The sequence below is a fragment of the Sorghum bicolor genome, chromosome 1 (genome assembly GCF_000003195.3).
Source record: "Sorghum bicolor cultivar BTx623 chromosome 1, Sorghum_bicolor_NCBIv3, whole genome shotgun sequence".
In the NCBI taxonomy this organism is placed as follows: domain Eukaryota; kingdom Viridiplantae; phylum Streptophyta; class Magnoliopsida; order Poales; family Poaceae; genus Sorghum; species Sorghum bicolor.
The window spans coordinates 68,149,683-68,176,775 of NC_012870.2; the positions used below are offsets into that span (position 1 = coordinate 68,149,683).

Genomic DNA, 27,093 nt, shown 5'->3' on the forward strand with positions numbered 1-27,093 from the left:
GGGTGGATCGTGCGGACGTGCGGTGACGTCATGAACGGGAACATCTTTTTTGATCGGATGAACAGGAACTTCTGGTGCTGCGCTGTTTAAGCATGACCAGACTATTCATTCAGACGAAGGACATGTGACGGAAACTCGCTCATTCTCTGTGTTCGTCAAATCAGTCACACGTTCGCCCAGGAGCTAATCACAATTCACACAACTGTCAAAATGGAAGGAAATTGACTTAAGGCCTTGTTTAGTTCACCAAAAATTTTACAAAATTTTTCAGATTCCCCGTCACATCGAATCTTTAGACATATGCATGGAGTATTAAATATAGATAAAAATAAAAACTAATTGCACAGTTTGGCCGGAATTGACAAGACGAATCTTTTAAGCCTAGTTAGTCGATAATTGGACAATATTTGTCAAATACGAACGAAAGTGCTACTATTTTTATTTTGCAAAATTTTTTGGAAGTAAACAAGGCCTTACATCCTGACAAGCTGGGTACACGGGTGAATAAAATCCTCAACCAACTTTTAAATTTTTGAATATTCGATCCTAATTTCCACCCAATGCATTGTGATATGTCTAGCCAAAGGACCTTTTAGTCTAGTGATTAAAACACTTGAGTAATATCCAATAGGCTTAGCTTCAACTCCTCATGGAAGCGAATTAAACAAGCAAGGGCCTCTAGTCTGGTTAGAGGATTCAGCAGACTTCCCATGGGAGCAAATTTTTAGACTATGAATAAAAAATCCCCTCATTTGTTCTATGCCAAATCGTGGTCGTAGGTCTTCTTCTTGATGCAATTCTTGGGGACTATCTTACCTCCGCAGATCGAGTTTTTTTTTTCATAAAAGTTTATAAAAAAAAGATAGATTTCCCCAACTAACTTCACTAAAAAAATCATGATACGTCTACTATATTAATGTGGTAGAAAGCTTTCGTAAAACCTCTTAAAGAGCACACAAACGTACCCCCTGGATTAGGGTGTTTGGATGGGCTAAAATAGCCCATGTTTTGAATGACAAATAGAAGACCTGAACATGAATTAATCATGGTCTATAAAAATAATAGAGGCTAATTGATGCGTAGAACTTATTAAAAATAGAAAATAATTGATTTAGGTTTAGCCTATTATCTGATCAAACTTTAGTCTAGTGATACCCTAAGGCCCTATTTAGATCATCGAAATTGAATTTATTTTAATAATTATAATTTAGACACATGTTAATTAAGTTAATATAGTTGTATATGGATTATATTTGTATATTATTGTTGGCTATACGAGAGAGAAACTTATGGGTTGTATTTCTACCGTAGGGGAGCAAGTTGAACGTGTTATAAATTGTAAAGTAGAATCATAGCATGATCTATAGAATTAGCTTTGAACTCCCACCCCATGAATCTGAGATAAACTTATATGTGAACTTTGAAAAGTGGTGCAATGTTAAATTTAAGATAGACTAATATTTGAGATACGCTTATATCTAAATGCATGATAAATACTATGAATCTGAAATCCTGAACATCTTATATTTTGAAATGGAGGAAGCAGTTGCCACTTACGACTTAAGTTACACATCCCAATTTCAGTTTTTTGTGTGCCCGGGCTGAATAATCTTCAAGGTCGACCCAAGGCGTCGATTACATATCACGGGCAGCTAATTCAGATTTTTTTTTCATCATTGCTAAGGGCCTGTTTAGATTGGAGATGAAAATTTTTTGAGTGTCACATCGGATATGTCGGAAGGATGTCGGGAGGGATTTTTAGAAACTAATAAAAAAACAAATTACATAGCTCGTCAGGAAACTGCAAGACAAATCTATTAAGCATAATTAATCTGTCATTAGCACATGTGGGTTGCTGTAGCACTTAAGGCTAATCATGGAGTAACTAGGCTTAAAAGATTCGTCTCGTGATTTTCAACCAAACTGTGTAATTAGTTTATTTTTTTATCTACATTTAATGTTCCATGCATGTGCCGAAAGATTCGATGGGATACATGAAAAATTTTAGGTGGGGAACTAAACAGAGCCTAATTCAGAATTGAATTGACCCAAGAAAGGATTCATGTACATGTTTTGCATGCAGCAAACAGAGAACAATCGTGCAGCTTTAAGGAACGTGTCAATTGTAGAAACAAGTATGAGCATCTGTATCACACTGAAGTATATATAGTCTGTGTCTATGAACTGCCGCTTAAGCAAAAAAACGACTGCTGATCCCACGGCGGCCGTCAACTCGCTGCGGCCAACGGCGAGAACACCGCCCTTGCAAGGACGTGCGTCTTCTTCTTGCCGAGCCCGAACCCGATAATGTGGTTGATGTACACGTCCCCGTCCTTCACCGTGGCCGACGACCCGATCCGGTGGATCGGCCCGACGTACTTCCCGGTGACGGTCGCGGTCTCCCAGTCGTCGGAGCTCTCCACCAGCCGACTCGGCATGCCGGCGACGACCAGCCTCGTCGGCGAGAGCAGCTCAAGCCCGTCCCCTTGCCTCAGCGACCCCTGCACCTTGACGACGCGCACGGTCTCTGTTTTTGGGTCGACCTTGAAGAGGTCGCCGCCGGAGGTGTGGACGACGAGAAGGTAGCCGTTAGGGTGGTATATGATGCCGTTGAGGCCGACCAAGTTGTGCCGCAGCCCCGGTCGCTGCGTGAACCTGGCGTTCTTGATGACGCCGAGCAGCACGCCGTCCGGGCTGACCTTCCAGATCTTGCTTCCCTTGGCGTCGGTCACGTAGGCGTTGCCGTCCTCGTCGGCGGCGACATCGTCGGGGAATGTAGATTCACCTGCAAATCAAACAGGATCCGTCATGAAGGTATGCAAGTTTATTATGGACAAAACTTAAGTCTGTGTGCTGGCTTAATATCAAATTAACAACCAAATTTTCATTAGGGGAGTGTAAGATCAGGGGGGAAAAGGGGAACAGAAAGCATGCAGCGTTTGGCATGAATTCGATGAAGTTGATGGGTAAAAAGGACCAAAAGTGTCTGCAAGTTTGGATTATGAATTTCACTCCAGGAATACCAAAATGACACAATAGGTTACAGCGTTGTCGAAATATCAGAGGACTCGAAACGCGTGGTCTAACTTTCTGAATGGGCGCTTGGACTTTTTGTCCACCGAAGAAAATCTAGAATATCAGTACTAGCTGAAAGCGACTGAAACACAAATTTCATGTGCCCCGAACAATATCGCTCTTAATTCTGCGAACATTTAACATGATTTTCTTAAAACTTTCCAAATTTGCTGATCGGAAATCCAAATCTACAATTGTAAGTTTACCAATATATATGTCAGTTTCACCTCACTAGGAATTTCTGCTGTTGCTGTTTGTTTTTCTCCTTTACGTCCTGTCCAGCATGTACAAGTACTACAGGACTACAGGTGAAACATTCATGGAAGTCTCTCTCTCAACATTCATGGAAGCCTAGACAAAATTCAATGCCTTGCATGAAACATTCCGGACAAAAAAAATCTATGATCCAACGGAACGAATTCTGGCGGCGCGCAGACGGAGGCCCACAGGTAAGTGACCTACTGGTGGCTCCCTCTGGGCGAAACATATCTCACAAACAAACAGGTCCACGCGAATACACGCGATCTATCCTAATCAGCAAACAGGGCAGATCGCACGGCCGAGAGACCCACCTGGTACGTCGAGGCGTGTGAGGAAGAGGCGGCGCCACGATCCGAGGTCGTAGGCGCCCAGCGCGGCGTAGCCGAAGCGCAGCGGTCGGTCGGCGTAGACCAGGAGCAGGCGCCGCCTGGGCGCGTCGATCGCGAGCCCCAGCGCGACGCGGCCGGCCGCGTCGGGGTCCGCCACGACCACACGCTCCTCGGCCTCGCCGGCGGCGGCGCCGGCGCCGGCGCGCACCTCCGCCACGCCGCCGCCGAAGAAGGTGGACGCCAGGAACCGGCCGCCGTCGGCGTCCCACTTGGCGCACTCGTGCAGCCACCCGTCCCCCGCGTACGAGACCCCGCCGGCCGTGCTCTCCAGGAACGCGACCGCCGCGGCCACCGCCAGGGCCAGCACGGCGAGCACGGTCCCGCACCCCCGGCGCCGGCCTACGACGGGCGTCCCGTCGGGCCCGCGCTGGCGGCGGCAGCACCCACCGCACATGGCGTGTGATGCCGGGGCAGGAGACGACCCGGGCCCGGTGGTGCCCGGTGTGTGCGAGGCAGAGAGAGGGGCTTCCTTGCTTTGTTGACCAAATGAAACGAATTTGGTTTACGGGTATAAAATAAGAGTAATATAATACGATGCTTTGCTTTGTTGTGTTGTCATCAGAATATAAACAAGTGGTTTAGGTGAGGTTGTGGTGGCGGTTTGGCGAGCACCACCACCGGGCGCGGTTTGGGAACCGAATCTTCCATTTTTTTAAGCAAAGGATTTGTCTGTATTAGCGCGGCCGGCCTAGTCGATCTGTGAGATTCAAGGGGGGTCTGTTTGGCTCTGGGCGATGGAGATGGATGGCATCAATGTGGTCCGGGAAATCGTCGGGGTCTTTTGCCAGGGCAGGGCGCGCAGGTTCCCGTGACGCTGGGATCAGGTGGCCGGGGAGCACGAGAGTGGGAGCGGGTTGGACGACGGCTTTGACACAGGCCGGCCGGCGGCGGCTAGAATGGGCACTGTGGCAGAAAAGCATATGTGCAATTATAGGATTGTCACGTCTTTAACGCTAACGGTGCTGTGTGACTGTGTATCTTCGGTTCTCCGGTGGGGTCCAGGCCAGGGACCGTGAGGGACGGTCGGCGTCGATGAAAAGCAGAAAAGGTGAAGGAAAAGGTGGTGGAGTGGACCCGCCTTTGTTCTTCCAGCTCCAGTACTGGCCCAAGGGCCCAGCTACGAGCTTGAAGATTCGGACCGGACTTTTTTGTCCTTGTAAAGCTAGAAGATGCACTCATAATTTTAGAACTTATTATCGGTTTTAGTTCTATGTTTTCACTTTTTGCCGCCTCAAAGTCAAAGACCTAGACAAGATGTTTTTTTTTTCTTTTTAACACATCTTTTATCAACTACTATTGGCTCCGTTTGACAAGGTTTATAAGACATCTTTATTTAACCATTAATTATTTTTTATAAATTTGTATAATTTAATAACGTGCGAATCATAAATTATATGTGAGAGTGTTTCTCATGGTGACTCTAAAACCATAACAAAACCTATGATTTTGATCTATAGGAATTCTTAGGAATTTATGGTCAAATAATAGAGCTCTATTAATTACACGGACAAAGTGATGTAATCTTGAGCAACCGTTGGGATCTGCTCAAGTTAAGTAAGCTAAACTGAGTAGCCACTTAACTAACTCAGTTTAGGCTAATCAAACTGGTAATCCCTAGATGCGCACCACTTATATTCCACTATCACGAAGTGTAGGATAAGTTGTAGTAAATACAAATATAACCACCATATATTTCAAGAGCATCTCAAAAGGCAGAAGACAAATTGAATAAAACATTTAACTTCATTGTGCTTAGATGACACGGAGGTAAATTGTTACTAGCCATAAAAGTAGTCCCTCCATTGTTCTCTTTTGGTTCTCTGAGTCTGTTCTATTACTGAGTGATGAGTCACCCAATACTAGTCTACAGAGGGGTTTGTATGCAAGTTAGGGATTCTGCAATGTGAGGATCGGAAACACAAAGGACTGGATGCCACTTGCCAAAGCTTGGCCTCAAGAGGAATGTTATCCCAACAAAAGAAACAAAGGATGAGGAGTGCCACTCAGACCGACAGGCTTCCCTACTGGGACGAGTGGGCATCTCGACGAGATAAGCCTGGAATGAGGATTGACTAGTAGGTAAAATTGGTCTTGATGATAGTTGATCGAGAGATAAGGTTATCTCACAGAACCACTATTCACAAGGAACAACTAGACTTGGCCAAGGACATGGTTGAGAGAAAGAGAGAAACTTAAACAGGAGACATCACTGTTAACAACTTAGGCTTGGTTAGGAAAGCTTTAAGAATGATGAAGAGGATGGGTCGTTACATTTCCAATAAGTTGGAAAATTCTTAACAAGCCATGCTTGCCTTTTGTTTTTTAAAAAAAATCAAGGACATATTTAACCTCTCTTCCGAAGACAACATTTGACAAAGCTGTAGACGTATTAGTACGATCTCACCAACAATTTAATCTCTTTATAGGCAAGACATCCTTTTATTTGTTTTTTAAGTTACTAGGAGCATTGGTCCATCACCATGTAAGAACTTGGGTGGGCATCCATGTTTACCGCATGCTCAAGCATAATTAAGGTTGTTCGAGTAGTCTCTGCGTACAACTATTGAGTCAGGCTCGGTCCCTTGCTGGAAAATACCTAGTGCAACACTAGAGTATCCCAAATTGGATGGAACTCCAGCAGTTGCTCCTCACACGGAGGTGTAATCACCGCACTACAAATGTGATTATTTTCTCCCGATGGTACACACATACAAATATTGAAATATATAGTTGTGGGGTGTTTGGTCTGTGGAACCATCTCAACCTAGGTGAGATAGTGCATCACGAGTTCAGTTCATGATTTTGGTGGAACGACCCTATTCCTTATGCTTGTACTATTTGTTACTCCCTCTATTCAGAAAACAGTAACTGCATTTGACTAGAGGGAAAAGTCAAACTTTACAAATTGACTAGCCGTTAGTCAAACTATAAGTAAATTTAGGATATAACACTTGTATCAATATATTTTTTCATAGTGCATCTTAGATGATAATTATTTTAGCAAATAAATATATTATAAGTGAAATTGGGTTAAAATATATTTTGTATGACTCTTTTTTGGTCAAATGGGCTTATCATTTCTGGATGGAACACTAAGAGACACAGAGGCTTTGCCGAGTGTCTCTGGCACTCGGCAAAGGCCTAAATACACTAGTCAAATATCATCGAAGGAGTAGTTTGTAAGGGATGATTTAGAGATAGACCACCTATAAAACAGAAATGAAATGAGTGAGAAGATGATAAATCAATCCCTGCCTCATCAAACAGTAGGAGTACTTGTTTACATGCACACTGTTCTCGATCATCGATGTCGTCCGTGACATCAGACACGTAAAAGTGCTGGCAACTTGGCATATATATCATCACATAGGAAAAACACGTCATTATTGAGCACTTACACATTCGCATGACAACAAAATAACCAAGTGCAAACGAACAGTTACACGAGAGATCAAGAGACGAAACAACGTTTCGTAATTATTGTTACCACGCGCAGCTCCTCAAAAGTTCCTTTTCGCATCAGATGGACAGCTCCGTCGTCGCCATCTCCTCCCTCTTCTGCAGCGCGTTCGCCTCCATCTTGCAGCACTTGCACGGCGGGCTCACTATCGGCACCGCGCCGCGCGCATGCGCGTGCCCATTCTGAGGTCCCTTGGCGTGGGCGTCCGTCTTCCGCGCGATGATGACGGAGTTGATGACCTCGTCGTCCGGGTGGTACACGGCGAGCACGTCGAACCCGCCGCGCCGGATGTCCTCAGGGTCGACGATCGGGTACAGGAACCCGCGAGCCCCGTGCGCGCTCCGCACGACGAGCGCCGCCCCGTCCGCCATGTGCCTGCCAAGGTGCGCCACCACCTTGGCCTTGTCCTCGGCCGCCATGCCGACGAGGGCGGCCAGGAACACCACGTCGTACTTGCCGAGGCCGTCCGTGAGGCTGGCGACGTCGGCGGTGTGGAAGGACATTCGCTTCCGCAGGCCCTCGTCCGCGCGGACCAGCTTCCGGGCACGGTCGTTGGCGGCGCCGCACCGGTCGTAGTTGTCGAACAGCGCGTTCGGCAGGTGGCGCGCGGCGAGCACGAGCGAGCTGAACGGCAGGGGGCCTGACCCGACGAAGGCGACGCGGGAAGGCGCCAGGCCCGGGACATAGCGGACCAGGAGGTCGTACTCCAGCTTGCTCAGGTTGACGTAGTTGCTGAAGTAAGGGAAGCGGCCGAGGTGGTCGAGCGGGTTGTCGAAGCCGGCGAGCATGTCGGCGTAGTGCGCCTCGAGGTGTCCCTCGGCGTCGGAGCAGAGGCGGATGAGCTCCTCTCGCATCCTCTGCGCGTCCGGGCCGAGCTTGGTCACGTCGACGGGGCTCGGTGGGACGCAGGCCATGACGAGCTCGGTGAACAGCGCGTCGACGTCGGGGGACGGGCTCAGCGATGGCAGCTTGGTGATGGCGGCGTGCAGGCCGGTTATCTTCTGCACCAGGGCAGAAACCTCCGTCTTTGCGTGGGCGTCGATCTTGCGCGCGATGATGACAGAGTTGATCACCTCGCCGTCCGGGTGGTACACCGTCAGAACGTCGAACCCGCCGCGACGGATGTCCTCGGGATCAACGATGGGGTACAGAAACCCGCGAGCCCCGTGCGCGCTCCGCACGACGAGAGCCGCCCCGTCGGCCATGTGCCTGCCAAGGTGCGCCACCACCTTGGCCTTGTCCTCGGCCGCCATGCCGACGAGCGCCGCAAGGAAGACGACGTCGTACTTGCCGAGCTCGTCGGTCAGGTTGGCGACGTCCACCGTGTGGAAGGACATGCGCGCGTTCAGGTCCTTGTCCGCACGGACCAGCTTCCGCGCACGGTCGTTGGCGGCGCCGCACCGGTCGTAGTTGTCGAACAGTGTGTTGGGCAGGTGGCGTGCGGCGAGCACGAGCGAGCTGAACGGCAAGGGACCTGACCCGACGAAGGCGACGCGGGAAGGCGCGAGCCCTGGGATGTAGCGGACCAGAAGGTCGTACTCGAGCTTGCTCAGGTTGATGTAGTTGCTGAAGTACGGGAAGCGACCGAGGTGGTCGAGCGGGTTGTCGAAGCCGCCGAGCATGTCGGCGTAGTGCGCCTCGAGGTGGCCCTCGGCGTCGGAGCAGAGGCGGATGAGCTCCTCCCGCATCCTCTGGGCGTCCGGGCTGAGCTTGGTCACGTCGACGGGGCTCGGCGGGACGCAGGCCATGACGAGGTTGGTGAACAGAGCGTCGACGACGGGGGACGGGCTCAGCGACGGCAGCTTGGCGATGTCGGCGTGGAGGGCCGCGATCTTCTGCACCAGGGCAGCAACCTCCACGTTCTGGGCCTCCATGGAAGTTGGTAGTTTCGCTGCTAAAGTTGCAGTTGGGAAGCTGGTGAGGAGCACGAGAAGCAGCTGATCGATGGTGTCTTGAGCTCAAGAGCAGGCAAGTGTTCCAGAACTCGTGCTGCTTGATGAGAAATGGAACAGGGGCAGAGGGTATATATAGAATGTCTCGGCAGTTCGTTCATCAGTGCCTCACTGATCTGGCCTTCAGATGCGGCATGTAAACTGATGGCAGCTCAAGTTGACGTACAGGTGTTTTGTTTACATGTGGCTGTGTATTAGTGATAGTTTATTATTAGTACCTGAGAGGACTAGGACTACGAGAGTACGAGACGTCCCATTACATGGCAAACGCATGGCGCGCTTCACGCGTCCACCATGGCCAAGGCCAGTTTCATGCCTCGTTATTATGGTGTTCCGATCTTCAACACGTCCACGTCACTCCCTGAAAGTGGTAGCTCTGATTTTGGTCCTTTCCCGAAGTGGGTTTGCCACGTCCACATCATGACCTTGGTCAGGCGCTGAGCATCTCCACCTGAGAATAAAACCCTTTTTTAAAAAAAAAAATAGTGATAAAGAAACTAAAGACATAAATAAGTTTTTGTTAAAAATTTTCTTGATGGAGAAAACTTCTCCCTCAATCCCAATAAAAGAAGGGAGAGAGTTTCAAAAAAAAAGAAAGAAAGAAGGGAGAGCAAGCCAATCTCCTTTTTCCCTTCCATGTTGCCACGTTGGCATGGTCTACATCAAAGTTAGAGCTATCAATATGTTCTACAAATTTTAGTTGATACTATTTTTATCCGAATTCTTTAGATGTCGAAATGTTCATTTTAAATTCTCGGATATTGATTTTTTTTTTAATTTTTCAAATGTCAAAATTTGGGAGCACTAAATGATCTTAAATAAAAAGGTTGTCAACTCTATAGTTATAGATCATGTTGAAAGTCACAACTTTCGTGTATACCAAGTCAACACCAGTGATCATTTGAAAAATTTTAAAAAATGAACTTTAAAATTAGAAAACTTAAAACTAAAATTTGGGTCTCTAAACAATCTCAAAAAAAAGTTGTCAACTACGGTGTATAGGCTATGTCAACATTTGAGGTCATTTGAAAATTTTAAACAATAAATTTTAAATTATAATAACTTAAAACATATATTTATGACTCTAAAATATATTAAATAGTTTATCAACTATAAAGTTGTAGATCATGTCGAGCTCTAAAATTTAATATAAAGTTTTTATTCATACAACTTTATATGAAGAAGGTATATTTTTTATATAAAATAAGAGAAAGAGACACCAAATGGCATGTGGGCGGGGCCTCGCTGCTGCGTTAGCAAAACCATCCAACAAACCACTTCAGAAGATACAAGTTACAACGCGATGTGCTTTGATAGCAACTGGGAAGTGCTGCAATGTTCGCTACTGTAATTGCACCGATTTTTTTTTCTAGTTATGCCCCACTGAGAAAATCAAGTCATTTCTCGACTTTGTTGCTAAAGGAACTAAGAAATGCCTGGTGATTACACATCATTGTGAACTCCATTGTCGTTCTTATCCTCCTCCACGAGTTTAGCTGTTCTGTTCCGCGCCTCTCAAAATGGGTAAAATGCGACGATGCCAAGATATCGGAATACATGATAAACATAGTTCCATTATTTATTATTTTATTTTAGTTCGCTGTCCAAGAATGGCAATACATCAGTTCGCCACCGAGTGCAAGAGATGGGATCAAAACTGCAAAAGGCTACATTCCTGTACAAGTTATTAATGGCAAGAATTACAGTTTCATTGGCCTCTACCAATAGAATACAAATTGACCCAAATGGGCGCAGTAGCCACCAGGGACTAGGCCATTCCTATACCTTTTTTTTTTTGTGGGGTTGGGGCTTCCTACATGTCAGTAACATGATCACCTGCAGAAATCCAAACAAATATGATGCCAATCAAGCCATCCCTGGTACACGGTAATGAGCACCAGTTCTGGCACAAGTGCAACGATACACTTTATTTTTCCCTTTAGGCTTGCTGTCGGCTGTCCAGAGAACGTTTCATGAACACCAACTGAAGAGAGTTGATCTGTACGAAATCAAGTATGTTATTTTTTTAAAATTATTTTATGAAAGGATATATTGATAAAAGTATACAAGTTCATGCAGATGGATGCACAATTCAACCATTAAACACTACTCTATAAGTTGCACAAAATAAAATAAGTTACTGAAACTGAAACAATTTCTTTTATTATCATTTGGTATTGACATGCTTAACTTTTAAAATGCGTCAACAAATATTTGTTTACACGATTACATGCATTTGCACAGTAAGAGACTTAAGACAAAATTGTTAGCAGCCTGCTCCGTATGGAAGCTTTGATATACGATAATTAGGCAGATGAGAAATTTATTTCATAGTCTGTACAATGAGCTTCAAGGCAGGTATCATAAATCCTATGTAAGACAATCTCAGGAGCGCCAATTAACCGAACAGACAAACAAGTATGACAATATCAGGAGCGCCAATTAGCCCAACAGACAAACAAGTGTATCTTTTTTCTTCATGAGAAGCAGCAAGCAAGGAAAAAACATACCACAGAAGCGATCTTGGTAATGATGAGAGTTCCTCAGGGTTTAGACCTTCACGGGCTGCACTGCCGCCACTAGCTGACAATGTTTTGTTTTCACTGTCAGCCTCTGACACTGAGTCAACCTTGCTAGTACCGTTTACACAGTAGTTTTGCAGCCACCTATCAGTCTCCCACAGGACGTGCATAATACTCTCCCTAGCAGAGTACCCATGGCTCTCAAAAGGAAGTATGACCAAACGAGATAGCGCACCATGACCTTTCAAGGCATTGAAGAATCGGTCTGACTGCAAAAAGAAAAAGGACAAACCATGAGATCAATAACACAGATTACTAAAAGTCACTAACCAGTAAAAAGAATAAGCATAAAATCAAATCATGAGAATATAGAGAATATTTCCACAGAGCACAGAAAACAATGACGATTTGTATAAAACAACCAGAAGCAACAAGTCATTTTAGTCCACTAGGTAAAGGCACTTCAAATCAAGCTAGTCTAATATCACATTAGCAAAATGAAAACTGGTATCCTGGTACAACAATTAATGGTAGCATATGTGACTATACGAGTCTATCTCTATCACTGCAGAAGTTTGGGTCACTTGCACTACTTGTGTATGGAATATTACTCTTGTTGCTGTTTGCTAAGATCAACTATACACAAGTCAAATTTGAATATGATAAAAAAATGCTTGGAAAACCTTCAAACATCATACATGGTAGGAAGTAGCAACAAAGTTCTAACACTTTTCCAGAGAGAGTAATATATTTCATTGGCTATGAGCAGGATTGTAGCATAAAGACTTGACCTGCATTGTCAGTGTCCCAGAATTGTTGTCCTGCTCTCCATGGATAAGTAAAATTGGTTTCTTGATTTTGTTTGCAGACATGAAAGGGCTCATCTCGACATATGTACTTGTTGCCTCCCAGAGTGTTCTATCCTCGTTCTGTAGAAAAATCAGATTGTTACTAAAGACTCAAAATCTATTCCATGCATATAAACACAGCATTTGTCTGTACCTGAAAACCAAATGGGGTTAGAGTCCTGTTGTAAGCTCCAGAGCGAGCAATTCCGCAGGAGAAAAGATGAGGAGCATGAGCCAGCAGATTAGCTGTCATGAATGCACCATATGAATGACCACCAACAGCAATTTTATCAGGGTGAGCCACCTAAAGAAATACAAGAACAGGGATCATGTCAACTCTCAGAAGGTATTGCTCAAGATAGAAGAATGTTTTAAGTATTTGCAAAAATTGAAGGCTCCACCTATGAATGAAATTTATAAAGTGCACCATAAGAAACACTCATAAAAATGTCTGTCATTGCAAAAAAACTCATTTTGTAAACATATTTGTGTGAATGAAGAGGTAGCAAAGGCTTACCCCTCTTTTGACAACTTCCTCGACTGCAGCCTCTGCACTTGCTACTAGTTGTTCCACATATCTGCAATATAGTTTGTAATTCTGAAATAGTAAATATACTATGGTGTAATAGCATAGTTCAAAATTACTTAGTCCTGCAGAAGGATATGGAATAGATTAGTAGCAAATATACCTGTCATTGGCCTCTTCATCGCCTTCACCAATAATTGGGATTGTTGGACCAGACAGAATAGCAAACCTGCAAATCATAGCATTCAGTGTGTGTGCATGTACCAGAAAAACATATTTGCAAGAGATGGATTAAAAAAAAGTTCCTTCAAAAATTTTTATTAAAGGTTAAAGGTGTGCAGAGGGCTATTGTACAATTTGAATCACAGAAATAGGAACATATATCGTATGCATATTCTATTATTAATGAATAACAAGAAGAGAAAAATACCCTCTAGCTAACCAAAGAAGAGGAGATGTAGCACCAATCCCTGGAAATTCATTAGGGGAACCACGAACTTGACCAGCAGCATCTTTGCTTTTAAATTCACCAGGGTAGGACCAAACTAGACATGGCAAAGGGCCATCTTTTGATGGATCATACCCTGGGGGCAGGTATAAGTTTGCTGTAAGTTGAACTCCATCCTTCCGCTGGTATCTTATCATTTCCTTATACAAGGAAGCAAGCTGAGGATATGGGTGGGGGAAATTTGTGATCTTAACTTGATTCTTTTCTGGCCAAGTCTGCAAGTAATATTGTGTGTTTTCCGTTTTTGATTCTTTCGATGTAAGTATCTTTAACTGATCAAGGGACAGTTCCCCATCAGTTTTGTCTGACATCAGTGCAACAACAGTTTCATAGTACTTTTCCCTGTCGCTCTCCCATATCCGTTCTTTACTCCCAGTATTTCTGCAAAAGAAAAGGGAGGAACAAGCATTTGCATCAATTGACAAATGACATATATTCTAGTAAAAATACAGAACATTGATAAGTGGGTCTAAACATACATATCAAACAAATCGAGGAATGGAACATTTCCTTCTGGTGTGGCACCCATCCCATTCAACAAGACATAAGTATTTCCGTCTTCTTTCTTGATCTTTGCAATGACATATGTTCCCATTGCAGTTCTTCGAAACATTGGTGAGCCAGGGTCAGAGTATACATCTTCTGAAGATCGGTCAAATAAAATGCGTGGGCTGACATCCTTTTTATCAGGAGAAAGCACCCAAGTTCTGATTTTCCGAGTTTTAAACCAAGATTCATACACTAAAGCAAGAGATTCATCACACCAGGAGGTGCCACTGTTCCAACAGAATGAAAATCCAGAAGACAAGAAGATTAGAAGAGTTAGTTTTCAATTCAGTGTAGCAAATGGACAGTGTAAAAAACATGCAATCTTGTTTACATCCAGGCACCAGAGACACGAGCAACTTGAAGTACTGGACCTTTTTAGTTATTACTTTTAGAATGAAAATTTTATTGTTATTCTTATTCATTTAAGTTTTATGCTAGAAATATTGTAGCAACTGCAGTGAAGAAAAGCTGAATGATCCATCTAAAGTAGCTAATGTATAGTTTGAAGGACATACGCATAGCGAAGGTCAAGTTTATGCAGAATCTCTGGGTGTTCGCCATTTATAGGCTCAGCATTTTCCATGTAAACTATGTCACGAGGGGAGACTTCTACTTTTGCATCTCCACCATCTTGTGTCTCCACCCTGATCAGAAGAAGGATAAAGTAAAAATGAGCTAGAACAAAAGAGTAGCTCATGGAAACACTCATATAGCAGCCTTTGATAAGTGAAAGTTATACTCAATTCTCAAGTAAATGTTCATCATAAATATCCTAGAGCATCTAAAATATATAGATAGCCTAATAACATGGTTTATGCATAAGAGATCTGACAATTAACAAGACTTGAATGAACTGTTAACCCGTATCACACTTCATCAAGGCAGTATCAAGACTTTGAGCATCTCTAATAAAATTAAAATAGAAAAATCAAATGTCAATGCAATTCTAAAATGAGTATGCTTAGTTATATTGGGCCGACGATTAGTAATTTTATATTGATTTTAAAAGATGGCATTTTTGGTAAATATGCTAGTAGCACTGAAAAACTACAAAACAAAATAGCAAACTCCCACTAATTCTGAATGTAAGTCATTTAGGAGTTAGGACACATGGTCTACAATACTAACCTTTGACTAGCAAATTCTTTTTTCCCCTCGGACATGCAAGAGAGGTGAGCACCCTTATATTAAAGAGATAAAGGAAGAAGAGGGGGGGGGGGGGGGGATCCTGTACAAGGCAACCTACTTATCTCCACTGGGAGATAAAAGAAGGTTGCAATAAAACATGCATAGCCTTATCACCTGATACAATGACAAGTAATTTCTATGGCAATAGGGGTGAGTGTGCGCTCGTGTATGTGAGCGTCTGCGTCTATATCTCATAGGGATACTTATGTATTATGAAATTACTTGACATGATTTCTCAAACACGCAGGAGAAATGTGTATCAGTTCGTTAACAAGAGATGAGGGAAAAACAGAACAAGGGTGGAAAAGAAACTCTCCCACCAAAAAGGCACACCCAAACACACACTACACAAAAACACATCCAATCACACAAGAACAAAGGAAGAAACTGCACCGAAAAACACAAAAAGGCAACTACTGACCCAAGGACTAATAATCGTGTGGCCACATTAAGTGCCCTGACCAAAAGTTCTTGAAGATCTTTCAAATGGGCTCAGCACCAGAAGACACACTCATCAGCAACTGCCTCTAAGGTTGTCCTGACATCTGGCCTTGCCCCATTAAAAAATCATTTTGGTGTTTCCATATTTATCATGCCATTAGAATGAGTGAGTTTAGTCCTTTCCTGATTTCCCTAGGCAAGTTCTTGATTGCCTGATGCCACCAATCTGAGAAACAGTTGGTGATGGTCAGAGGTGCAAGGAGGATCAGCCTGAAGGACATCACTCCAAACCTGCTGAGCACAACCCCAGTTTTCGATCCTCTTCTAAGGTACGAAGAGGATCCTTCCAGGGAAAAAAACCAATATATGCAGATTTACTGCCATATATTCCAGAATATGTACGATTCCAACAGTGCTGGTCCATTACTCCCAGTTGCAGAGTTCGATCATCAACCAACTCCCAAATATATAGATACTCTCTTAGGGCAGGAACAGTCAGTGCTCCTTTTATATCAGACACCCAGAACCATGGCTTGAGGTACTGTGTGTTGTCATGATGAATCTGTAGAGAAACACCGCACACCCTAATCAGGGGGGGGTGACCTTCATTATATAGCCTAATAGGCTAGGGTTACAGTGTACAAGGCCAATGGGCCGTACGCCCAATATGGGCTGTTACAATATATTCTAACACCCTCCCTCAGTCTAAGCGGGAGTGTCACGAACACAAAGACTGGACCTAAAGTCAGTGAACAACTGTACAGGTAACCCTTTGGTCATAATGTCCGCAAACTGATGGGATGATGGAACATGGAGCACCCGAACCTGTCCCAAAGCAACCTTCTCACGGACAAAGTGAATATCTATCTCAATATGCTTCGTGCGACGATGATGAACTGGATTGGCGGTCATGTAGACAGCACTGACATTGTCGCAGTAGACGATCGTCGCCGAAGAGACGGGTGCGTGGAGCTCCTGGAGTAACTGACGAAGCCAACAGGTCTCAGCCACAGCGTGCGCAACAGCACGATACTCAGCCTCCACACTCGAACGAGAAACCGTCGTTTGTCGTTTGGAGGACCAAGAGACCAAGTTGTCGCCGAGGAAGACACAATAACCAGATGTGGAGCGCCGAGAGTCAGGACATCCAGCCCAATCAGCATCGGAGTAGGCAGTCAAGCTGGTGATGCTGCCTGTGCCGATGTGAAGCCCAGTGGAGAGGGTGCCCTTGACATACCGCAGGACACGCTTGAGCATCGCAAGATGAGGCTCGCGCGGGTCGTGCATGAAGAGGCACACCTGCTGAACTGCATAAGCGAGATCCGGACGAGTCAGCGTGAGATACTGTAGCGCACCGGCGAGGCTGCGGTACTGAGTGGCATCCGCCACCGGTGCGCCGGCTGTAGCAGAGAGCTTGGCATGAGTGTCAACAGGAGTCGCGGTGGAATGACACTCAGCCATGCCGGCGCGCTGGAGCAGATCCACAGCATACTGGCGCTGTGACAGGAAGAGACCGTCAACAGAACGGGTGACAGAGATCCCAAGGAAGTGATGGAGATCCCCGAGATCTGTCATGGCGAACTCGGAGTGAAGAAGCTCGGTGATGCGGCGAAGGAGCGGAGTCGACGAGGCTGTCAGAATGATGTCGTCGACGTAGAGCAGCAAGTAGGCGATGTCGGCACCCGCTTTGTAAACAAAGAGGGACGTGTCGGAGGTCGAAGCAGTGAAGCCGGACCGCTGAATGAAGCCGGAGAACCGCTGGTGCCACGCCCTGGGCGCCTGCTTGAGTCCGTACAAGGACTTTTGCAGGAGACAGACGTGGTCGGGGGCCGCCGGGTCGACAAAGCCGGGCGGCTGCTGGCAGTAGACGGTTTCGTGCAGATGGCCGTGAAGAAAAGCGTTCTTCACATCCAGCTGATGTATCGGCCAGGAGCGAGAGGCGGCGATGCTGAGGACGGTCCGGATGGTGGCCGGTTTGACAACCGGGCTGAACGTCTCGTCGTAGTCGATGCCGTACCGCTGCGAGCCACGAACAACCCATCGGGCTTTATGACGAGCCAGAGAGCCATCAGCATTGTATTTGTGCTTGAAGACCCACTTGCCGGTGATGATGTTGGCACGAGGTGGTCGAGGAACAAGACGCCAGGTGCCATTGTCCACAAGCGCCTTGTATTCTTCGGTCATCGCCGCACGCCAATTGGCATCGGCGAGCGCGGCACGAGTGTTGCCTGGCAGCGGAGAAGCCAGGCTGGACGAAGCGGTGAAGCCGTACCGCTGCATAGGCGGCGGTAGGGAGCCTGTTCGGGAACGAGTCTCCCGCACAGGAGGCTCTGGAGCCTGGAGCGCCACGGCCAGCGGTGCTGGGGCTGGGGGCACCACCGGCTGCTGTAGGGCTGGCGGCGCCTCCGCCTGCGGCTGAGGGACCGGTGGCGGGCGCGGGCGACGAGTGTAGTGGATGCCGAACCGCTGCCGATCAGCTGCAGCGTCGGGGGCGCCTGCTGTCGGAGAAGCCGAGGGGGCAGGCGTGTCCTGCCGGGGCGCCTGATACAGTCTGTAGGCAGCACCATGCCACAAGATGGCAGGGTCCAGCCCAACGGGGTCGCCGGCATCGTCTGCGGCAGATGAGGCAGGCGCAACCGAAGTCCGCGAATGCCGGACGTCTGAGGTGGACGGGGCAGGCGCGGGAAGGATATCCTGTATCAAAAAATCAAGAGAATCCGGTTGGGGCTTGGAAGCCGCAAACGGAAAGTGAGTCTCATCAAAAACAACGTGGCGAGAGATGATGATCTTGCGAGTAGAAAGATCAAGACACCGGTAGCCCTTTTGTGAAGGAGGGTAACCGAGGAAGACACACGCTGCTGAGCAAGGAGACAATTTATGGGGAGTCGTGGCACTAAGGTTCGGATAGCACAGGCAACCAAAAACGCGAAGGATGGAGTAGTCTGGCATTTTGCGGTAAAGGAGATGATAGGGAATACCATTATGTATGGAGGATGACGGCCGCCGGTTGATCAGAAACACAGCGGTGGAAAGGGCTTCAACCCAATAGGACGAAGGCATAGCGGCATGAAACAGAAGCGTTCGAACAGCATTGTTCAGGGTGCGAAGCATCCGCTCGGCTTTGCCGTTCTGGGCGGATGTGTAGGGGCACGAGGTGCGAAGCATGATGCCGCGGCTAGCTAGGAAGGTAGCGGTGGCATTGTTGAGAAACTCGGTGCCATTATCTGCCTGAAAACAGCGCACAGGAAAACTGAACTGTGTGTGAGCGTAAGCAACAAACTGGACAATATGTTCATGAACTTCTGATTTATGGCGAAGAGGAAACATCCAGCAATAATGTGTATAATCATCAACCATGACAAGATAAAATTTAAAGCCAGAAATACTCAAAACTGGAGAGGTCCAGACATCACAGTGAACAAGTTCAAAGGGAGCTGATGTACTAGAAACCGAACTAGCGAATGGCAGCCTAGCGTGCTTGCCAAGTTGACAGGCATGACAAGTGTGGCGAGCTGCTTTATTACACTGGATAGCTGATAGCTTATTGAGAGTTGTGACGATGGCAGGTGCAGGATGACCAAGGCGGGAGTGCCATAACTCCGGGGAGACGACGGCGACATGGCAGCGAGGTGGCATGTGGTGTGGAATGGTGTAGAGATCCCCATAGCTATTGCACCGAAGGAGGACCGTCTTGGTCTGCAGATCCTTAACAGATAAATCAGAGGCGTCAAACTCAATGGAACAGTTATTGTCGCGAGTAAGCTGTCGAACAGATAACAGATTACGAGTGAGTTGAGGTGCGACAAGAACATTATCAAGATGAAAAGGACGATCAGCTATTTGAATAACAGAGGTGCCACGACTATGAATAGGGACGGATTGACCGTTAACGACCGTAATGTACGATGGTGGCAACAGGAGACGGGAGAGTAAAATACCGTCATTGGAGGACATGTGAGATGTCGCTCCGCTGTCCATGACCCAAGGTGCAGTCCCGCCCTAGATCGCCATCTGGTTGAGGGCGGCAATCAGTCCGGCCGAGTCCCAGCTGCCCGGGGGCCCGTACGCTGGGGGACCGCCGGCATGGGAGAACTGCGGAGGCGCGAAGGCGGTGTGTGCCTGTGGAGGAGGCGCAGATGGTGCACCCCACTGCTGCGCAGGTGGCGCGCCCCACTGCTGCTGCTGGGGAGGCCACGGAGCAGCCCAAGGGCTGTAGCACACCCAGGGGCCGGCCTGCTGACGCCCGCCGAAATTGCCGCCTTGCTGGTGGTTGCGTCCACCGCCGCCGTTGCCACCTTGCTGCTGGTGGCGTCCACCGCCGCCACTGCTGCTGCCGCCGTTGCCACCACGGCTGCCCTTGCCCTTGCCACCCTTGCCCTTGCCACCGCCCCCACGATTGGTGAACGCAGGAGGGGTGGACTGGCAGGACGGCGATGTGCAGGCAGAGGTGGTGGAGGCAACCAGAGCTGAGGCCGAGGCCGCCTTGCCCTCAGTGCCAAGGCGGATTTCCTTGACACGAAGCATGTTGGTGGCGGCTTTGAAGTCGGGAAGTGGCGACGTGTTGGAGATGATGTCAGCAGTGTTGGCGAAGCGGGGGTTAAGGCCACGCAGAAGGTTAAGCACCAGCTGAGCAGGAGAGATAGTGTGGCCGACCTCCCGGAGGGCATCGGCGGTGCGCTTCATCTGCTGGGCGTAGGCGTCGATGGAGAGGTCGCCCTGGAGCAGGTTGTGGAACTCCTGCTCGAGGACGACGGCGCGGGACTCCTTGTTCGCCTGGAACAAGGCCTCGATGGAGACCCACAGAGCGCGCGCATCCTGTTCGGGTTCCATAGCGAGGTCGAGGACGGCGTCGTCGACGGAGCCGTACATCCAGCCGCGGATGCAGGCGTCAGGCTGAGACCACAGGGTGTCAGCCGGGCGCGCGGCGCTGTGCCGTTGATGTGGCCGAGCAGACCGTACTTGCCGCAGAGGGCGGTGAAGAAGGCCTTCCACTTGGAGTAGTTCGGGCGCTCGAGGCTGAGCGCGATGGGGACGTGCTGCTTGACGTTGACGGAGGCGTAGGCGGCGAAGAGGGGGGCGGAAACAGAGTCCCCCAGAGCACCAGACGACTGGGCGCCGGTTATGGAGGAGGAACTCGACGAGGACGACGTCATGGGCGCAGCTGGCGTAGAGAAGATTCGCGACGTAGTCCACAGAAGAGTCGCGGGAGGCCGCAGGACCGCGAGCCGCACGTGACGAAGAGGACGAACGGCGCGAGGGCGGACCTGGGCGCGCGTCCTGGAAAACGGCGGCGCGAAGGCGGTCGCGATCGAGCCGCGAACCGCGCGTGACGGCCTGGGCGCGGATCGCGATTGATCCGCGCGGTGACGGCCTGGACGCTGATCCGCGCGGAAGGCAGCGTCGCGAGATGGCCAGGGAGGCGGCGGCGCGCGTGGCCTGGGAGTGCGCGCGGCCTGGAAGGAAGGCGGCGGCGCGTAGGGCGCGGCCGATGGTGCGGTGGCGCGCGGTCTCAGAGAGATCGCACGGGCGGAGGAGGAGAAGCAAAGCGGAAGTTTAGGATCGTAATTAGAGAGGATACCATGTAGAGAAACACCGCACACCCTAATCAGGGGGGGTGACCTTCATTATATAGCCTAATAGGCTAGGGTTACAGTGTACAAGGCCAATGGGCCGTACGCCCAATATGGGCTGTTACAATATATTCTAACAGAATCTAGTAGCATCAACCTTTTTTTCCTCAAACGGTGCAGGAGAGCTACGTGCCATTTCATTAAGAGAGAAAAAGTACAGGGGGGAGGGTAAACAGCCCCGCCCGGAAACACAGCACACTCACACCAGATAGAAACAACAAATAAACTCTCCAGGAACTAGATGAAAACACGGCCAAGGGGGTAGCAGCCTACCAACCACAGCCTTATATAGGTCTGGGGAGGGCAACCTAATGAGAAGCTCCTGAAGATTAGAGGCACCCGCTATGCACCAAAGACTACATTCATCAGCCACTGTTTTCAAGAGACCCTGAATGTTTGGTGAGGCACTCTCAAAAACACAGGTATCGACCTAATGCTGTAAATCTATTTAGATTTTTGGCTATTGGTGGTCAAAGCCAAATATGTTGACTTAGGACAAACCTACGAACGATCTAAAAAATTTGGAATTGGAGGGACTAATATTCTACATAGGATATAGCAGTACAATTGGAATGCTGCAAAAAGAAAAACATGCATTTGCATAAAGTCATATTTATCAGAATTCAGCTTTAAGTGAAACTGGTTAATTAAAGCAAAAGATAATATATGGAAGCTTATCAAATATAGTCAGAACCAAGCAAAAAGGGCAAAAGAAAAGTTATGATTACCATGAAAGCAAACATTTTTATCTCATGCTGATAGGCAAACTACCATCATGTTTCACTTTCAACCCCTGAAGAGGAGTGCCCAAGTTTCAATCAAGAGTGTCCCATGGAGGGCTATGAAAATGCAACTATACTACTGCAGAATGCAGATGCTACTGTTTGTGTTATGTGGCTGCTAGGGTTGAGGGAGATTGATTGGGATTGAGGGAGCGGCAGCTGAAGACATGAACAGTACCTGCGCTACAGTAGCAACGGGTACTGTTCACAGGGAGGCGGCCGTGAGAGCGAGAGAGGAGGCTAGGGTTTGGGCGCTAGGAACGCCGGCCGCAGGGCTCTGCCCACGGCCGGCAAGAGAGAAGAGATTTTTCCTTCTAATCTCTTGCTTGATTAGATTGATACATCTCCTCTCTTTATATAGAGAGGTTTACTTGACTTACAAGCAAGACTTACTTGGCCCCTAAGCAAGTGACTAATTAACCCTAATGGGCTAAGGCCCAATAGGTCATTGACTCTTCTAACAGTTTGAAACTATACTACTATAGAACTTACTGTTTGAAATTATTTATTTTTTTGCATAGTGACACCTGACACACACTAGGTCAGGCTTCGTGGAACCAACAAAAGAACACAAACTGTTCAATTAAACCAATTTTCTTTAAGGTAGTCAATCTCAAAAGTCATAGATGGTAGACAAACACATATTTTGCCTCGACAGGTTTTTTTTTTTTGCTACTAATATAGGCACTTACCCATATTTTGGACATGGAAGAGATCTTTTATGGAAAAAAAAATATAGCATTGGTATTGATGTTTTGTTTCTGGATCGCTAAATTTGGCGTTTTAAGTGTGAATTATGACATTTGGAAGGTAAACCATGAGGATAAGTTTGAATGGATGGGCGCTAACAAATTTTAGTTCAAATCATCGAAGTTGAGACCATAACCATAAATAAACAAACAAGTAGGATTGTCATTCGACCCCTATTACACTGTTCCTGTAGGGTTTTACACTTCTAGCATTAAAATTGAGATTTTAACTACCATGGTTGGCTTGAAGTCTTTCTATTTCCACGCAGCTACTTAACTGAACTATATTACTCTATTATCACTTTGTAAGCTTATGTTGAGGTACAGTATGATGTTACAGAAGGAATTCATCTCTAAATAAACGAAAAAAAATACCAATGCAAATTTTAGTAACATACCAGTACAGTGTCGAAGGTTTGTCTGCCCTCCAATTAATCGAGCGCTTTCCCTTGCGTACACTGCTCATCGTAATTGGAATGTCCTCAGCCAGGGGCAAATCACAAAGTTCCCTAATGAACTTTCCATCTACAGTCCACAATTCAACTTTCTTTGGAAACCTCCCACAAGGTACAATGTAGGAATATGGGCGGTGGATAGAAGAAAGCATTATGTATTTATCATCCGGTGATGGATCAACAGATGTATATATAGCTGGAGGGCCAATTGGCTTCACTGTTCCATCCAAAGAAGCTAACACAAGCTGTGAGGTTGCATAGTAATCAAATAGCTCAGCATCATACTCATCTTTCAGCAGATCTTGGAAAGTTCTCACTTGGACTACATTCTTTGACTCATTAGACTGAATTTTTGGGCCAGATGGAACTGATGGCTTATGTGGTGGAGCTCCACGTGTCGCAGGAATAGTGCAGACTAACAGTGTACAATCATTAACCCATACAAAGCTGCAACAATAGCAGAAACAATGTTAGTTACAAGCAAGAACTAGAAAAGATACCGTGCATAGAGATTCAGCTTCACCTGTCAAAAATAGCATTTAGGTATATCTCAGGCGATTTAAAAAGTGGCCTTGCCTCTCCAGATTCCACATCAGCAATCCATACTCTCAACTTTCCACTTTTGCTGTCCTCCTATTGTAAAAACATCAGAATTCTTATAAGTAATTATTAAAAATACATAAAAACTGTTTGCTGTCTGTCTTAAAGACAACCGATCACCTCGTCAACTCGAACACTGAAGGATATATGGCGGCCGTCTTGTGACCTATTCACCCAGTTCAGGGCAAATCGTGATGCGATCCACGATAGAAACAGAATATTATTTTTGAAATGTGAAAAGCAAAGTAAAAAATGAAAAAGAAATAGCAAAAAAGATACTTAATTGAAACTATATAAAATTACCAGGTAACAAAATTAATCCTTGCACCTACTGGGTATCCATGCACCTCTTTCTCTGGGCCCAAAGTCCCATCGTCCAATAGCTTATGGATACCTATTCCAGTGTAGAAAGACCTACAAATTAGATGTATCAGATATACAGTAGTGACATGCTAAACCTGTCATGAATTAAAGGAAATAAGGAAAAAAGCACCTAAAATTTGGCCAAAGCTTTAAGTGTTACTTACATTCGGCTCCTAGTATTAGAATTGCCATCGATCCTTAGACCAGCAAGCTTCTCCTCAGGCTTTGCAAGGTCTGACAGTGGTGGCAGTGCTCGACGCTTTAGGAACAGAATTTTGTCTTTGTTTGGAGAGAATGACAAGACAGGAAGTGGTGGTGCGTCAACAATATCCTGTATTTCTTTTGGAGGAAGGCGGTAGCCCATGTCCCCAGATGAAAGACCTGCATGGTATGCAAATACAACAGCTGTTCACTTCTATATTGTAGTTTGTTGTGGAATTAAATCCAGGACATAACATGCTCAACCAGCAACAAAATATAATGTTGAAATAGCATTAAAAAAAACCATGTATGACTCGCAAGAGGAAATATATAGAGCCAATTGAGTAGACTATTCTGTGCTCCTGTCCTGTTCGCCCTCATTTCTTAGCGCTGAGCAAATAGGCACACTGTCAGTGAAGCATTGACTGATCGTCACTGGGTCCAGGACATCCAAAGAGATCTCTTGGTGATACCATTGTCACAATACCTTAAAATATGGAACGTAGAAGCTAAGGTGGAGATACAACGGTGTACAGGACTATTAGAAATCCTAATGGGAATGTACAGCAGTTTGGTTCCCAGCCACCTCACGTAGATGTTTGGTCGACGATTGAACGTAGACGACCACAAAAATGTGCAGTTCAGATGGGTACTAATCTCGCCACAGATTGTGGCGGCTATTTCCTGCGTCTCACCTCTGATGTTGCCGCACCTGTGGTGTGGACAGTAGTGGCCGGTAACCAAGCAGCCCCAAAGTCAACCTACGTGTATTTCTGCATAGGATACATCCCCTTGAGCCGTGGAAATTGAGATGGAAATCATGGACTCCCAAGAAATGGCAGTTCTTCCATTGGTTAGTATTCCATAGCCGTTCTGTACAGCAGATCGTTTAGCTCTACAGGAGTTGAGACATGTGGAGGTATGTGATCAGGAAAGTGAGACGATCCACCACATCTTGGCCACTTGTATCTTCTCAACGTCCCTTGCTGCTTATACATTTTGGCCTCCCAGATTTGTCATGAGAATCCAGTGATCCACCCACTATAGAATTTGACGATTGGTGGCCCAAGACGATTAACATGGTGACAAGCTCTATGGAGACTGGATTGAAGTCTTTGATCACTCTTGGTGCTTGGATAATTTGGAAACATCGAAATGATTGTGTGTTAATGGGATCTTGTCATCACGCCTGGTGGGTCATGCAGCTCACTAGAGATGAGGTCCAGCTTTGGGTCATGATCTGACCATTGTTGGGGGATTATAAGTGTTTGTCGTTTTGGTTTTTGTTTGTGGCATGCATGGAATTAGACATGAGTGTAAGTTGACGATGTCGGTGGCTGGCGTGTGTTGTACTTTAAGTACTCTTCTTTCTAACGCAATGATGTGCAGCTCGCCTGCGCATTCAAGAAAAAAAAATGTAGTGGACTATTTGCTCTCATGATGAGCAACATAGTACTACAATTGTCTGTCACACTAGCCCAGACCCAAAAGTCTGGCTTCATTCAACTCCCCACTGTGTTAAGGTAATATTGTCTCTACCAATCAAAACCATCAGCATCAAAACTTAGTTAAGACAATCCCAAGATAAGTTTCACTATTCTTAGTAGGTTAGGGGGTGTTTGATTTGGGCTGCTAAACTTTAGTCCCTCCTAAATGGTTTAGTCCCATTTAGTAACTCCAGAGTTGCTAGAGAGGACTAAAGCCCATTTAGTCATAGTGTTTGGGTAAAAAGTGACTAAATGGGACTAGATTTAGGAGCTCCTAGCTGGACCAAGCACCCCTTACTCGGTTCACAAAACAACTACAGGATAGAACCGTAAAAGAAGATTTAAGGCCAGCTGAATATGAGTGTAGTCTAATACTGTGGTTTAGAAACTTAAACAAAACCAGCCATATCTTTTCCTTGGCAACTAAGATATGATCGCTCCGCATATATAAACCATAAAGCACAAGCTTATGTTAGTTGCAAAAAGATGAACAAAGCGTCTTGTGCGTGATATTCACCAGCGAGATGCATTAGCCTATCCAATCGACCAATCACGGCGCATAAAGTCAACTAAGCTCCAATCTCGCCACCATCGACCCACCAATCCACTAAAACCCACAGATAAGCCAAGTTGCGATCAACAGCACAACGCAACGATCGCTCCGAGCGAGGGTGACGTACCATCGTCTTCCTGGGCCGCGGCGGATGCGGCCGGCGGCGACTCACTCGACTCCCCGGCCGCGCCGCCCCCGCCGCCGGTGGCAGCAGCGATGTGCGACAGCCTGGACGCGGCAGAGCTCATGGCGCTCCGGCGGGGCGGGTGGAGATGCCGCCGCGGCTGAGGAAGTGGAAGGCGTAGAGTGGTGGCGCGAGCACGCAGAGGTGAGAACGACAGCAGACCTAGGCGGAGGCAGGATCTGTGCAGGATGGAGATGGAGGACATGATTTTTTTTTTCGGGGTCGCGCTTCCGTCTTTGTATATACAGATAGCGTAGGGGATTAGCTTTTAGACATGCTGTTGCTGCTTTGTGTTCCGGCAGTGAAGAGAGGCAGAGAAAGATATTTCTGCTCTTTTCCGCAGCAAAAGAAATATGTTTAAAACAAACGA

The 27,093-nt window shown here is 46.7% G+C and overlaps 3 protein-coding genes across 3 annotated transcripts; all 3 read right to left on the reverse strand.

Moving 5' to 3' along the window:
- On the reverse strand, window positions 2,003-4,278 carry LOC8081078. The gene is made up of 2 exons (XM_002467934.2): window positions 3,648-4,278; window positions 2,003-2,785 (listed from the first exon to the last, which is right to left on the reverse strand). The coding sequence occupies exons 1-2, from the start codon at window positions 4,117-4,119 to the stop codon at window positions 2,229-2,231; spliced, it is 1,029 nt and encodes a 342-aa protein (XP_002467979.1). The 5' UTR covers window positions 4,120-4,278; the 3' UTR covers window positions 2,003-2,228.
- Window positions 6,963-9,177, reverse strand: LOC110435426 (nicotianamine synthase 2-like). The gene has a single exon (XM_021460958.1). It carries the CDS (start codon window positions 9,057-9,059, stop codon window positions 7,245-7,247), a length of 1,815 nt encoding a protein of 604 aa, XP_021316633.1. The 5' UTR covers window positions 9,060-9,177; the 3' UTR covers window positions 6,963-7,244.
- LOC8081079 (probable glutamyl endopeptidase, chloroplastic) lies at window positions 10,692-27,002 on the reverse strand. The gene is made up of 15 exons (XM_002467935.2): window positions 26,667-27,002; window positions 24,463-24,679; window positions 24,239-24,349; window positions 24,056-24,101; window positions 23,859-23,968; window positions 23,279-23,782; window positions 14,606-14,734; window positions 14,021-14,317; window positions 13,464-13,922; window positions 13,197-13,262; window positions 13,025-13,085; window positions 12,662-12,811; window positions 12,451-12,588; window positions 11,648-11,928; window positions 10,692-11,136 (listed from the first exon to the last, which is right to left on the reverse strand). Coding segments are annotated over exons 1-15 (2,832 nt in total). The 5' UTR covers window positions 26,929-27,002; the 3' UTR covers window positions 10,692-11,135.

Bases quoted from the DNA above. Each gene is read 5' to 3' on its own strand.
- LOC8081078 (XM_002467934.2), bottom strand. From the start codon at position 4,119: ATGTGCGGTGGGTGCTGCCGCCGCCAGCGCGGGCCCGACGGGACGCCC. The intron at 2,786-3,647 runs GTGGGTCTCTCG...TTTGATTTGCAG, and splicing joins CACACGCCTCGACGTACCAG to GTGAATCTACATTCCCCGAC.
- LOC110435426 (XM_021460958.1), bottom strand. From the start codon at position 9,059: ATGGAGGCCCAGAACGTGGAGGTTGCTGCCCTGGTGCAGAAGATCGCG.
- LOC8081079 (XM_002467935.2), bottom strand. From the start codon at position 26,928: ATGTCCTCCATCTCCATCCTGCACAGATCCTGCCTCCGCCTAGGTCTG. The intron at 12,589-12,661 runs GTACAGACAAAT...ATTTTTCTACAG, and splicing joins TAACCCCATTTGGTTTTCAG to AACGAGGATAGAACACTCTG. The intron at 11,929-12,450 runs GTCAAGTCTTTA...TTCTTTTTGCAG, and splicing joins CTGGGACACTGACAATGCAG to TCAGACCGATTCTTCAATGC.